The 15827-nt window shown below is 25.9% G+C and overlaps 1 protein-coding gene across 2 annotated transcripts in view; it reads left to right on the plus strand.

Annotated features, from left to right (window-relative positions):
- Window positions 1-15827, plus strand: part of LOC107437668 (uncharacterized) — a 44385-nt gene that overhangs the window by 4479 nt on the left and 24079 nt on the right. For both annotated transcript variants that reach the window (XM_087160962.1, XM_087160963.1), the window contains 8 exons: window positions 529-896; window positions 4429-4497; window positions 6143-6193; window positions 6849-6888; window positions 9765-9851; window positions 11854-11996; window positions 14242-14395; window positions 15750-15774. In XM_087160962.1, the coding sequence (XP_087017088.1) occupies window positions 529-896; window positions 4429-4497; window positions 6143-6193; window positions 6849-6888; window positions 9765-9851; window positions 11854-11996; window positions 14242-14395; window positions 15750-15774 (937 nt within the window). The remainder of the gene's footprint in view (window positions 1-528; window positions 897-4428; window positions 4498-6142; window positions 6194-6848; window positions 6889-9764; window positions 9852-11853; window positions 11997-14241; window positions 14396-15749; window positions 15775-15827) is intronic.

The following is a 15827-nucleotide window of genomic DNA, read 5'->3' on the forward strand; positions in this document are numbered from 1 at the left end:
AAAATTACATTCTTTAAACATTATTATTAATATTTTATTATTATTAGTTATTATTAATATTAATTATTATTAATAGTACATAATTATCTTTAATTAGTTATAATTATTATTAATTCACTTACAAAGCTCTCGGCATACGACAAAATAAGCAGAAAGTACAGTTAACATTATAATTATCCAAACTTCGGATCTCTCTCCTGACCATATTTCCCAGATTGCGGCTACCCACTATAAGGGGGTCAGATATCGGAATCCATTATTAAAAAGGTATGCTTTTTAGAAAATATGTTTATTTTGTCTGATTTCAAATATTAAAATATTGTCTGTGCTAATTAATTTGCAATTATTCTAAAAACAGTTCATGGTGTCAGCTTTTGTTGTCAGTGTACCCTTCCTGTAAACAGACAACTTTCATAAATTGGACAATATTTTTGATCTCACGAGTGCGAGTGTCTGCTTAATTGAGGTTTCACTGTATATATTAGATATGTTTGTGTAATTTTAAGCTCAAAAACTATTTTGTTTTAGGTATTGCTTCTAATGATTCTTCTGTAAAGATAATTTCAATTCCTTCTACATCATGTACTGCTGGAAAAAAAGTGAAAGAAGAGAAGCTATCTGATACAGAGGATACTTCGAAGTCAAAAGGTAGCAAAAAAAGTTCACCAAAATCCAGGAAGTGGAGGGGAGTGGAATACCCTACTTCTGATGATTCAGGTGATGATAAGAACAAATCCCACCGTGCAAAGCATTCAAATGAATCAGAGGAAAATCAATCTAAAGCCCGCTGCAAAAAAGAATGTAGTTCTAAATCTATTAAAAAGGAGGATTTCGAAGATGAAGAGCAGAAATATACTCCTGGATTATCAGCTGCTTTTGGAAATTTTCATTGTCAAGTAAAAATATTTTCTGTTTTAAAACCGATATACATACAGTAGAGTTCCGATTATCCGAGTTAATGCGGACCACGACCCCCGTGGCAGAATCGCAGCGACATTGTCGCAGAACATTACGGAGTTCTTGCAGAAAGATTTTTCTTTTGAAAAGTTTTTTTTTTTTTTTTAATTTTTTTTCTCTTTTCTATAGAAATTTACACGTAATATTTGAATCATGCATTTAGATAATCTTTTTTTGGCTTGCTCACTTTATGACGATAGAATCGTTAATCGATGTAACGTTTCGATCGTATTTTTCGCAGTTATTAATATTGATTTTCACACGGAATTTAAATATCCCGATATATTTCAAACAATACAAAAAATTCGAACCGTGCATTTGAGAATTTACTTTTTAAGGAAATAATTCTATTGAATTTTCGGCAGTTATTTCTATTGATTTTTCCATAGTTTTTAAATCCGATATTTTTTATGCGATATTATTTATTACAACAAAGTAGTTTTGTGATTTCGTCTTCGATCTTTTTTCGGCAATTACTACTACGGATTTCATGATTTTTTTCGTTTAATTTTTTATTGTGGTAATTATTTACAATGTGCGAAAGAAATAATTTGTGTCCTCCCCTGCAAAATGCGAGAATATGACCTATTATATTAGAATAAAGAATTATTACATGTTTTATTAAAATATGTATATATAAAGTTTTTTTTTGTAATCACAGCGCTTTTGTTATTTTAAATTTGTAACACATATGTTTGTTATTATTAAAAGTACCTTGCAGAAAGATATTAGTGATAGAGAGTTTTGTCGCAGATAGCTCAAAAAAATTCTGCCACAGGGACCACGACTAACTCTTGGACCGAAAAACTCTTAAAGCAAATAGTATGTATAAATGTAATATATTTAATAAATACAAAATTTATACGAGTACACCAATTCAATTCATATTACAATTAAAAAGCTTACTTACAAACACTTAAAGAGCATAATTTACAAGAATGAAACAGTTTTTACTTAAGAAAGTCCTTATTTATTTTTTGTTTCACATTACTTTGGCGCTTTTCTGCAGTAATGTTTCATCATTTTTTAAGGATAACAGGAAGGCTGGTGTCTCCTCTTCTTTTTCTATATATTTAATAGCACTTTTGATAGCTTTTAGTCCATCTGTATAAGAGATTTTTGTGCATTGATTTTCATTATCAATGTATTCCTCATCTTCACTAGATTTATTTTATAATCTTAATATATATATATATATATATATATATATATATATATATATATATATATATATATATATATATATATATAATGTGTGTGTGTCATTTTTCAGTATGGTTATATTACAAGATGAAGTATGTTATTAAAGTGCAGAACTAGAAAATCTAGTTCATTTTAGTACATAAAACAATTTGATTATTACAAATGAAAAGGTTACGTCTTCATTGAATGAAGTTATGTTTGTGCTAATAATTTTAAAGTAATTGCATAGTGATGTTTATTTATTAGTTCGAATAAAATTCTCGCTGTTAAAGATTTTGGATATTTCTTTTCTTAAATTATATTGTAAAGAAAAGAAATATTGATTTCATTAATATAATTGATCAAATAGTTCCTTTAAAATTCTCAGTTCTCAGGAGCTATTCATTCAATTTTGCGCAATTTCACCATTTAAAATTGCATTTTATTAAATAAGGTAAAAAATTGTATACCTAACAATTCAAAAAATTTCGACTATTATTAAATAAAATAAGAAATATTTACCTAAGGTTATATTTTGCATGGAATTATAGGAAAAATGAGTTTAATAATTGTGTGCAAATTTTTTTTAATTCGCTTAATAAGTTCTCAAGATAAGGCATTATTAATAATTTTGTGTATTATTAATAATATTAATAATACACAGGTGAAATAACCCCTATATTTTGAGGGTCAGAAATCCAAATTTGTTGAAAAAAGGTATGTTTATTCTGAGAAAATGTGTTATTATATTTGACTTCATAACTTAAAATATTGTCTGCTCTAATTAATTAGTATATTTGAGATCACCAGCTCAAAACATTAAGATTGAGTCCTAGAATATGAAGATCCGATCATTAGATCGAAAGTTATTCATGGTGGTCCATTTTTTATTTTGTGCACTGTACACTATATATAAGTAGTATTAAAATAAAACAGTCTACCTCCACCTCTAATGACCTAATCATATTAATAATGTTATTAATGAATTAATTTAATTATGTAATTAAAGATAAATTAAGGTCAAAAGTTGTCTATTGTTTAATTATGTTAAATGTGCATTATGTTTGCTATATGCATTATATCTTAAGTATAAATATTAATGAGGTGCTATTCTGAATTTTATATTTTTAATTTTAGTTTCTTATAATTTTTTTCTGTGTTCAGTGTAATCAATTTTGTTCAGTATATAAGTTTTTATTTAGGATTCTTATATTTTTAAAATAGAATTTTTATTTTTTAGAAAAAATGTTTTAACATAATAAAGTCAAAATTCATTTAAAATATTTTCAAGGTTCATTATTTTACATTATTACTGTGTTTTATGTGTATTGTTATAATGTTTTATTTGTGCTTAAAGTTACATTAAGTTAATATAAATTACTAAAAGTATTTTATTCGTTATTTATTATTAAAGCAATATTTAACATTAAATCAATTTGCTACTTCACTCTTAATATATCAGCCTGTTAATTTATATCTATAAATGCGAGATATATATCTATTTATTTATATCTATTAATTTATGTCTATAAATTTGAGATTTTTTGACTTTTTCATCATTTCACTATTTTCAAGCATTTTTTTTTTTACTTGCAAACCTTTAGCAATTTATGCTCTATATTTATAAATTTTATATTCATATCTTAAAATACAAATATTTATTTTATGAAATTACTTTATAGTAATCCTTTTAAATTGTATGCTGATAAATAATGATTTTAAATAATGCTTAAGTATGACAGTCTATGTTTTAAGCTTTTATGTACCTTTTCTCAAAAATTTTCGAAAGTTTTTTTTTTTTCGTTTTTATTTTTATAGTAAAGCTTTTTTTTCTTCAAATTTCTTGAATTATAGCATTTTTTTAAAAAAACAGTTAGTGAAAATAAGCATATGAAGAATTTATAGATATAATTTAGTATTTACTGATAATGTTCATCAAAGCTGCCATTTTTTTTCAAAAAGAGAAAAAAACTCTGCATGTAATGCTAACATACTGTAAGAAACTTATAAAGGTTGATATATTTTTTTTTTGTATTTCGTCTATAATTTATCTACTTATTTTTAATCCCTTTTATGGAGTGCAAACCCTGAGTTAATAGTATATATTACAACTAATATGTGTGTAGTGGTAAATAATACCTGTATTATTAGTATTTAAGAATTTAAAGAAACATATATTTTATAGTTCAGCATTTGTTTCCAATAGCTTATATTAAGGTAATAACATTTCTTTATAAGTGTTTTCTTTTATTTCGTATTTAAATAAATATCTAAAATCCTTTATTTCAGGTTTGTGATATCGTTGTTAATAGTGAAGTGACATATCAAACTCATTTACAAGGAAAAAAACATCAGAAGGTAACAAAAAAAAAATCTTTTAATCTGTAAGCAATCAATAATTTTACTTATACTAATTTGTACTTACATTATCAGCACAGGAGTCATTTACATAGTTTGGGAACGGAGGTTGAAGATGTTCAGTATACAAAATATATAGGTTAAATTCAATTAATTGTTTTATTGTCTTCAGTGGAAAAATAGCCTATAGTAGAATAAATTACTCTCTATTAAATGATAAATAAAGAGACCTTGTAATTCTTGGTCATGGCTTTCTATCTCATCCCAGATTTGTGGCATAGCTGTATTTTTTATTTAAAATGACAAAGATTGCAATTTGTTTTGCGTTTTAAATGAAATGTAGCATTTTCTAGTAGCTGGCATCCGAGAGAGAATTGGTAAAAGAATTATGTTTCTTTTTACAAAAGTGTGCAAAATTTAAAAGAAAAAAATACTTTTTGTAGACAAATTAATTCAAATTAATATATATTATGTTAATTAATATTCTTTGAAAAATTTTTCCCTTATGCATAAGTAGTGTAAATCATACATTTTTAAATTTGTCTTTTGCTTTTTTAAAAAGTAGTCTTATGTAAGTAGTACTCTGTTTCAAAAACTGTCCTCGCTATTTTCACTGGCATGAGATTCTTCCAATTTTGTCAGAATTTTCAACTTTCTAAATTTTACAGCAAATTAAATTTCTAAACTTCATTATTATTTTATTCTCTTAATCATGATTTACATAAAAAGCTCAACAGTTTGTTGAATTTGCAATGTACACATATATACTGAAAATTAAACTTAAAATAATTTAAATGTTTTTTCTTTTTTGTGCAAAAATGTTTCACGCACTTTATTTTTTTCATGATTTGAGTTGATAGGCATTTTTAGACTTTTTGTTCTTTTCCATTCTCTTGACTGTTTAGAGAAATGCTGTCCTGCTTTTTTCTTTGCCCCACCCTGAGGCCTGTATTTATGCTTGGTGCTAGTGATATCTTTCTTCTAGCATAAATCTGCCACTTTATCAATTGTCATATCTATGCTTTTGTAGTTATCCTTATATTCTCTAGCAGCAAAATAACTTGGGCCCTCATTTGAATGATATTAAAAAATATTCTTGATGCAATAAGAGTAAAATGGGTCGATATTTTTTCGATATTGACCCTATATAGAATTGTTCGATTAACTAAATATTTTATCTTCTTTATTTAGCAATTATTGGCTTTTTGTAGAATTGTCCATTTTACCCGATGTTTTGCAGCCACTCTTTAAACAATATCAACCCCATATAGAATTGTTATTGCTCATATAGAAACACAATTCTAAGACAAATATTAAAAAATCCAGTCATCCTAATATTTATTCGTAAGTGCATGTTCTTATCGAACCTATGTTGAGCTAATTTTGAGCCCAACTGAGGCCAAAGTAAAATTGAGTAAAATTGCAAGGGATATTATCCAATGAATATTATAAAAAATTTATAAATGCTTCAAAATGTTAAGACTTTAAGTAAATCCCTATTGATTATCGTTGTATACAGCATGAACATTTATTTACATCCATGTTTATAATCATATTTAAATTTGAAAAAAAAAAAACTAAATGTATAATTTTTTTGCTGATTAAATTATATATTTTACAGTGTATTTAATTTTTCATTGTCTAGGCTCTGAAAGCTAAAGCCATTCCAGAAGTGGCAATGCAATCTTTAAATGAGGTATGATATTTAACTAATAATAATAATTAAGTTCTTTAACTTGAGGCAGTCTGCTTAGTAAAGAAACTTTTGTAAAAATTTGTATAAGTAGCAAATTAGGTAATGAAAAAGTAAATTGGTTTTGTAGAATGATTGTTATTATTTTTTATTATTTTTATTATCTAGCGTTAATTTAGTAAACTTGTAAAAATTGATCTCTCAATATTTTTTTTCATTCCTAATAAAGTATCCGAAATAAAATAAAAAACTTTTCAACTTGTTCTTTAACAGCAAAATGTTATGAATTAGTCATTACAACTTTTTAAATTGTCATTGAAGTAAAAAGAAAATAATAAAATAATTATTTTAGCTGTTATTTTTTTTAAATCTCATTTTTTTAATGCTATAAAATGAAAAACTTTTCAACTTGTTCTTTAACAGCAAAATGTTATGAATTAGTCATTACAACTTTTTAAATTGTCATTGAAGTAAAAAGAAAATAATAAAATAATTATTTTAGCTGTTATTTTTTTTAAATCTCATTTTTTTAATGCTATAATAAATCTAATTTCAGCACTTAAAAGAGTTCTAATTAGTAATATTAATTTAATTTTTTTAGTTTGTTTTGTTAACATTTTATATGAATGTCTAGTTTTAAAAAAAGTTATAATTTCAGCCTCGATTACCGCCCCCTCTAGTTGGAGTTTCTAATGCTTGTAAGTTCCTTTACATTTATTTATTTACTAACTTGAGTAATTTTTAATATTTGTTATTTTATTAAGCTTTTATATTAAACTGAAAACTAATCCATTTAAATGTTAAGTTAAATATTCAGGATCAAAAATAACTTTCTTGATCTCCAAAAATGTGAAGCATTTTACCACGAAAATCATAAAATTATATGTGTTATGGAGAATTTTAAATTTTTAACCTAGAAATAAGATAGTCAGGTCAGTTTTTTCTGCAGAGTTATGCAGAGATGATTGTGCTCCTGATTTTTCGCTAACCGCAATCCAAAAGTTTCCGGAAATCCAAGACCCAGAAGTTCCACGTAATCGTCGATCTGATTTATGTATTAAAATTCTTGTTTGTTTTATTTACAAATATTAAAACTAGAATTTATACTTGGCATCTCTCTTTATTTATAAATATTTTTTCTGGTAGAATAATAAATGTGATTAGAGATAAAAGTAAGCTTATACATAATTATTCATTTAAATTATGCTGCATATAATTTATTTAGAATTTCATGTTTTGAAGTATCAATGATTTAAATTTATAAAGACATTAATTTTTTGAAATGCGTCATTAAAATTATTTGACTCTAGAAATTTTCATGATTTTTGAGTTGGGCTCACAATCACCCTTGCATATATTTTGTTCAATTACGCATTTGTTGTTGTTGTTGTCGTGTCTATGCTAGTGCAAAGATTTGAGTCCTCCAAAAGTCTTGATAACAATGTTTGCAAGTTCTGGAGCCTGATGGCTATGGAGAATTTCGATGGGAGGTGCTCCAAGTTGAAAGAGGGAGCCGATAATAGCCTGGCAGTCAAAAACATGGTCTGGAGTTAGTTGCAAATGAGGACAGTACTTGCACATGGGATAGAATTTTATATGGGTGCGTGAGATCTTCATGCCCTTGAAATTTCTTGGGCAGTTTAGATCGGGAATTGTTGCCTTGCTAAAAAGCTGGTTGTTTATCCTTCGTCTGGCGACAGCATTCGCATCTGCACAGGTGACAGCTCGAGGTTGATCTTCGTCACGTGCTTCCTTTGCAAGGGCATCTGCACATTTGTTTCCCTCGATTCCAACATGAGCTGGGATCCAGTAGAGAGTGCAACGGATATTTAATGAATGAAGAAGGGTATTAATTTCATGCGTTATTGATGTATTACCATTACGTATTGCTTCGAGTGCTGATTTTAAGACTGAGAAAATCAGGATTTCTTTTATTGAGTCTTTTAGAGATTGGGAGTGACAATAGGCAAGAGCCTCTTTAATAGCGATTAATTCGCTGGTGAAGTTCGAAGCAATTTGGCCAGTGGGTATTTTGAGTTTGACGTCATTTCCTGAGGGGTAAGTGATGGAGATGCCAGCACCACCTCTATTACAGTCAATATCAGAGGAACCATCTGTGTAGACTATTACGCTGTTTTCCCTGGAAAGTGAACGAGCAGTGTCTTCACCTTTTTGTAATAATACTCGGGTTGGTTCCTTCTTTGAGAATGGTTCAAGTAGGTTAGTATTGATTTTAGTATACATAGGGGGCTTGGAAGGAAAGAGAGGCTCTTGAATAATGTCCAGAGATGAGTGGTCAAGACAGACGGCCTCACTGATGTCTCTGTCAAATTGCAGCGGTGATGATCTCTGAAGCCTTGACCTGCCTGTCCAAGTATCAATAACTCTGTGAGCAATGTGGTCTCTATTGTGGCTTCTGATTTTGTTGGTGAATTTTAGAGTGGCAAGTTTCCGTCTGTTTTCAAGGGAAACACGACCGCTTTCAAGTTCCGCCTTGATGTTGAGGAAGCTTGGAGGAAGAGGTTGCTTTAAGAGAAATTATTTTTCAAAAAATGAAGTTTAATTTTAGTTAACATTTTATTGAGTCAGGTTGGTTTACTCAAGGTGACAATTGTTGAGCTATATGTAAATAAATATTATGATCTTTTAACCATTGGCAAGATTCAGTTGAAACTTGTCAATGATATAATGACTATTTCTTTTAATTCTTCGTTCTTGTTCAAGTTTCAGTAAAATTACCAGAATATAACGTTTCTGAGTGTACATCGATAATTTAGCAGCACTAATTTTTATCTTTTCAAGCATTGTGAATCTCATTTTTGAGGGGTTGTATTAAAGATATAGTTTACTAATTTTATTAAAGATATAGCACTAATTTTATCTTTTCAAGCATTGTGAATCTCATTTTTGAGGGGTTGTATTGAAGATATAGTTTACACAACTAACCCTGTCACTTTCTAATAGGCATATCATATTTCTTAAAAATAAGGAAATTTATGAAGATTAATTTTTAATATTTCATTTAATCTTCTAAAAAATATAATCCACTTAATCTTTTTCTACAATTCCCTTTCCATTTACATAAAATTGGAGAACTGTTATAGGCTTACTTGTTGTGTTTTATGAATTTCTTAACATTTCTAGTTATCTTTTTTAAGAAGTATCAAAACTATTGCTGATCTCAACAATGCCATACATCTAAGTCTTATGTATGATCTTATTAAGATCATTGAAAGTATTGATGTCTTGACAGCGAGTTCTGCTTATCATCAGTGCTATATCATCGCAGATAAATGCTGAGTATAATAAAAATGTCATAAACTAACTCAGAATATTTGTAGTTATTTTAAAATTTGCATAAAATATTTGAACTTACTAGTTTTTTTTCTTTTTATATAATAGCTCAATAATTGTCATCCTGTATTTACAAGCTAAACATTTTTTTAGTAAATATTAGTGTTAAATGCTCACTAAAAGAGGTTTCATTTGTAAGTTTCAGATGTATTTAATTAAGTACTTTTAAACTTCTTTATCATGCATGATAATTTACAAAAACTTTTATGGTTTTTGATAGCTTTAAGAAGAGATAGACGAATACCACTCAGAGTGGAATCTTTGATACAATTGGTTGCTGAGAGTTACAGTGAAGGTCCACTTCCAGGTATAATGTTTCCAATGTTCATGTGCTTCATTAAAACATACTTCTAGCAGAATTTTCCCTATGAATTGAAAAGGGCAGGGTGCTTTCTCATAGAAAAGGTCCTCACTGACCACCGTTAAAATTTATCAAAATGTGTAATATTATATAATAACTGAATTTCATACTCAATTAAGTTACACCTTTATACTATTTCATGTGTATGCTTCTCAAAGTAATTCCCATTTATTTTCGAAATAACAGGAAAATTTTAAGCTTTGAAAAAATAATTAAAGGTAAACTAAAAAGACACTCTCTCTGTCTCAAATTTTCTTCAAGAAAAATAAATAAATAAATAAGCTTAAAAAAAAGCATTAATTGAATAACATCTTGAGATAGATTGATAATTTGTTTCGTCTGCTTATAATTTCTAAATTTATATTTTAATGTAATTATGTATCAGCATATATTTATATTGTTATATATTTATATTGTTATATATTTATATTATTATATATTTGTATTTTAAATTAATGAATAAAATATACTGTGAAAAAATTCACAGGGATTGTGAAATAACTATAGTCCTAAGTTTTTTTGTTGTTGATGATTTTGACCAGATCTTTATACTTTTTGTCATTAAAATCTTAACCCTGGAAATAGAATTAAGGTGTTTTGATTTTATTTGAAAATATAAACATGTTAGTTATGTGTTAAGCATGATATGAAAGAATGTTTAACTTATTTGAAGCGTTTGTTCCTCCAGATAAAATTAACTTCAGCACACTTATATAAATTGATGTGAAATTAGAGCAATATTATCTTAAATTCCTTTTTAGTTATCTTGTAGTCTGTTTAAATTAAACAATTTCATTATATATATATATATATATATATATATACATACACAGTACAGAACCCGTTATCCGGAAATCAGAAAACCGGAAAACCAAAAAACTGGAACGAAATTCGATAAATTTTCAGGCCATTTAAAAAAAAAAAAAAATTTTCCTCATAAGATTTTAGGATTTTTCTTTCTTTTTTGAAAGATGTTTACCTTACCATCATTTTGGAAATAATCATTAGTGTATTACTTCATCGTTTTTTCTTCTTTTTAAGATTATTTCCAAATATATATTTTTCAGTTGGGTTTAACAATAAAAAAAACGGCTTTTTGTAGAGATTCAGAAAACCGGAAAAATCAGTTATCCGGAATAGCGATGGTCCCGATCGTTCCGGATAATCGGTTCCCTACTGTATATATATATGTGTGTGTGTGTTTTCTATTTTATCTAAACTAACTATAATCTTTAGAGGAAAAAATATTTAACTTCTTGACATCTATCTTCTTAAAGTTTCAATGTTACTATCATCATTTAAAAATTCTTATAATTTCATTTCTGGAAATTTGAATAATATTTTTGAAATATCATGAATTAAGTTGAGAGCTTAAATGAAAGTTTATAAGTGCTTGTAAACTTAGATAAAATAGAAAAAAAAAATTTTTTTTACTGGTTGAATTTTTTTTTTTTTTACAGTTTTGCTTACTGGTTGATATTGATTTAAATTCAGAGATATTTTTACAACTCTAGATACTATATACTGAAGTTTCTCATCATTCTGGAGTTATGGTTATAGTTTTAATACATTAAAAAAATTATGATGCATCTTGATTTGAGTAATTTTATTTAGGATAAATAAAATGATTCAAAGTAGAACTAGTGCAAAGAATTTTTTTAAGAATTACTTTTGTTTCTTTACCATTTTGTGATATTATTTTAAATTTATAAAAATTCAAACTTGTTTTGCAGTGTTACTTTTGTATTAGTTATGTCAAGAGATCTACTTTTTTAATCTGAGAAAAGTAAAACTACAAGCATTGGTGAAAAAAATTTGTTTTTGTGAATTGTTTCAGTTCACATGCTATTCCAGTCTTACTTCCTTCTCTATTTTATTCTTTATCATTTATTTATTTTTTTGTTGGTAAATGGAACATTTTTGTAACTGATTTGAACTTAAATTTTAGGTTTGTCAGAGGTTGTTGAAGTACGCCCCGCCAGTGAAGAAGCTAAAGAAATAGCATATCTTTGTAATTTGTGTGAGGCACAATGTGTACCAAACTCAATAATGAAACATCTAACTGGATTCAAACATTATCTAAGATGTTTGGTATGATAACGGTTGATAGTTTTATAATTAAAGTGTATTTATCTGTTAAATTTTTAATATGTTTGTTTATTATCTAAAAATGTAATAAAGTAACAAAAAAAAAAGATAATTGAAGGTAACCTTTGCTTAACTTTTTTTCCGAAGAAAGGTGAAAAATGAGCTTTCAGGTGCTATGAATTTGTGACAATAATTTAATTAATCCTGATTGTGACAAAACTGCTTTGTTTTATTTTAAATTTAAATTAAAAGTTCTTATATTTTTTAATTAAAATTTTGAAGTTCTGCACAATTTGTCTTTTCTAAAAACTTAATATATATCAGATTTTTAGCTTCACACACTCAATTTTGTAATTTTAACTATATACAAATCACATGAATCTTTACTTTTTAAATAAAATTTAGAACTATATTAGTTTTAAACATGTAATTCTTTTAAAAAAATTAAACATCTAAAATGTTAAAAGATAAAATGTTTTGATACGCTGAGTTTAAAATTTTTTAAATATAGTAATAAAAAATAGTTTGGAAATTTAATGTTAGTTTTTTCAGTTTTCTTCTTCTGAAAGGTTTTTTCAGTTTTTTTTTACAAAACTTATTGAAATTAGAAAACAGATGTGAAGATTCTTTTTTAAAATTAAATTTGAACTGAAAATTAGGAAGTCCCAAGTTGTGCATCTTTTATTTAAAATATTAATATCTTTTTAGACGATAAGTTTCACTTTAGACATTAAAGATATTTACATAATAAGTGATTTGTTTCACTATGTTTAAATTAAATTACTGTCAAGTGTAAAGTTAAACAGTTTAAGAACAAGCAGTAAAATTCTATTAATATGGAAATATGTTTGTTCCATATCATTAAATAATCTATTTTTGACCCAGAATGCTTGTTTGTTAGCAACTGTTTTAAGTAAATATAAATTTAAGAATTAAAATATCTAATAAGTGTAAGTGTTTAAGTGTAAAAATATCTAATGTGTAGAATTTAAGAATTCATTTATAAAATTGTATAAATCTAAATAAAATCTTAAGTTAGTTAGCGAGAGTTAATAAAATCTTTTTAATTCAATTGTGAACATATTCTATTGTAACTTGAAATAAATTTTTTCTATTGTAACTTGAAATAAATTTTTTATCAATTTCTTTTTATTTGGAAAAAATGATTTTTTAGATTTGCGTTAAATAAAGAATATTTTTTTAAACAATTTAATGTTACTTAATTATTTAAATTTATCCTGAACCTTGCACTGTTTTTTTTTTTATATTAGTTTTTCTCAATTTGAAATTTTTCAATTGTAAAAATTTTAAATAAATGCTTCAAAGTGAAATTTGTTAAAAAAAAAAAGATAATAAATTTAAGAAATTTTTAAATTTTTTTAAACTTAAAAATTGCTCAGATTTTAATGAAAATTTTATAAAATAAAAAAAGTACCTAGGTATACAATATTTTTCTCCATGGTTATGTTTTCGTCATGTCCATTTGTTTGAAAATCTAATATAGCAAAAATATTGTGAATTTAATAAAAATTATTATTTATAAATATATCATATTCTTTTAAAATTATCTATATTTCCAAGTGTTTAATTTTTGTGCCAGAGAAGATTGCGTCTGATCAGTCTAATTAACGTGTTATTGTTAGAATTATTTAATCGGATTATTAATGCTTTTTGATATTTTTATATGTTAAGGAATATATTTTACCTATTTTATATCTATTGCCCAGACTAATCTTATTAGAGTGTAAATATCAGAATTATTATATCAAGATTATTAAATGTTTTTTCTTAATATATATATATTTATTTTCAAACAATAAAGAAACATATCTTGATAGATTTCATGTTTTGTTGGGAAATAGTCAAATTAGATTGTAGTAAATGCTTTTTGACATTTTAAAAATGGGAAGGAACATATCTTGTCTGATTTTATATTTAGACAAGCTTTCAACTTCTACAGATGTGAATGTGCATATTTATAGAAAATGACTTATGTTTTTGTTTTCACTGCTTGAAAGCAGTATTTCTTCCTTCAAAAACCATTGTTTAACCTAGCGATTATACTTGTATAGAGGAGGCTAAATGCCCCAAGTTTTAGATAAGAGTTATCTAAGAATTGTTAGTTTGGTTAACATGTACATACTATGTTTATATTCTTATCAGAGCAGTGTTATAACTTTTTTTATTCACTGTTTTCAACCAATGTATTGTTGATTAAAAGTAAAAAAATTTGTAAAAATTTATTTAGGAAACAATCGACACCATAAGTTATGAAAAATATCGCTTCAGTCCGAAGAAAGTAATTGAGGGGAGAGTCAGAAGGATTTTATTGGATTATGAAAGAAGACGAGGTCGTGGAATAATTCGTGTTGAGCAAGAAGTAGATGATCTATGCTCAATGAGTAAATTATCTTTTATTTCATAATTTAATACTATGCATGGGTAGAGAGATTACATTTTTAAAACTGCCTGGATTTTTTTCTCTGATTTCCACCATAAAATGTAAAATTGATACTGCAATAAGTTATAACTTTACTGTGATTAGTTTCTCTTTACTTTGTAAAAATCTGAGAAACTCTTAATACAAAATATTTAATTATTTCAAATTTAATTTAAACCAAAGGACATCTAGCTCATTTTCTGATGTAAGAATACATAGTTGCAAAATATAATTTATCTGCTAATAGTTCTTGTTAGGGTTAATTTAAGCTACATGTTGCAAAAAGAAGCTTTTTCAATTTAAATATATTACTCAAAAATTAATTACCCTATCAATGACATTTTTATATCAGAATGCTCCTTACCATTTTAACTTACTATTATAATTATTTTTTAATATAAAAAAAAGCTGTTATGTTGCTTTGCATTCCATATTATCCTGAAATTTTGTTTCGGCTTATAGAAACTTTGCACTTTCGTAGACTGTTGTATGTATGAATATATGTTTTTTCATGGATTTTTTAATTCTATGTAAAAAAGAAATAAATGTATTTTTCAATTATTAATTGATTTGCCCCTCTAACCTAGACAGGTTAGGTTATCATATATGTTAGTATCAAATATTTTACTTAAATACATTTTAATTTCAAAAACTGATTTAAATGAAAAAAAAAATCTTCTTTAAGTTATAAGAATATGAATAAAATGAAAACAAATTTGATTCAAATGAGAAATATCTAATCAGAAAAAAAAAGAAATCTGATATAAGTTTTGAAAAAAAAATCCAATTTTTTAGATTTTCTACGAAAATTATTATTTTTATCAAGTCTGGTTAAATTGTTAAAATAACTTTGGGATTAAAATAGTTATTTTAATTTTTATGGGGTTGCCTTCTTCAATCCTACGATGCCAAAAACTTTTTCTTTTAATTTTTATGTTAAGTTTATTTTATTTGATTAGTTTAGCTCTATTTGATTAGTTTCAAAATTACATTTGTTTTGGTATATTGCTTTTTTTCTTTTGTGAATTTAAATTTTATATTTAGCCATCCATAACCTTTTTTTTACCGTTGAAATATCAGAAATAACTATTTTGGACAGTTGAGTAGCTTATGATACAAATGTCTGTAAATTGCAGTGTATCAACCAATATGTCATTTAATTTAAATGGTTGTTTTCTCTAGTTTAGATCAATAATCTACAAACTTGTCTCTTTTGCTAAAAGATAAAAATTATTTTGATAATACAACACTTTTTAGTTAATTTTTTTTGTTTGTAAAATTGCTTTCTACAGTTTTTTTTTTATACATATTTTAAGGTGGTGAACCAGGACCAAGCTGGAAGTAAGCAAAAAAATTATTTTATATTTCTTTTTGTTACTTTATTTATACTAATA

The sequence above is a fragment of the Parasteatoda tepidariorum genome, chromosome 4 (assembly GCF_982258835.1).
Source record: "Parasteatoda tepidariorum strain Cologne lab strain chromosome 4, Ptep-v5.0, whole genome shotgun sequence".
NCBI classification, from domain to species: Eukaryota; Metazoa; Arthropoda; class Arachnida; order Araneae; family Theridiidae; genus Parasteatoda; species Parasteatoda tepidariorum.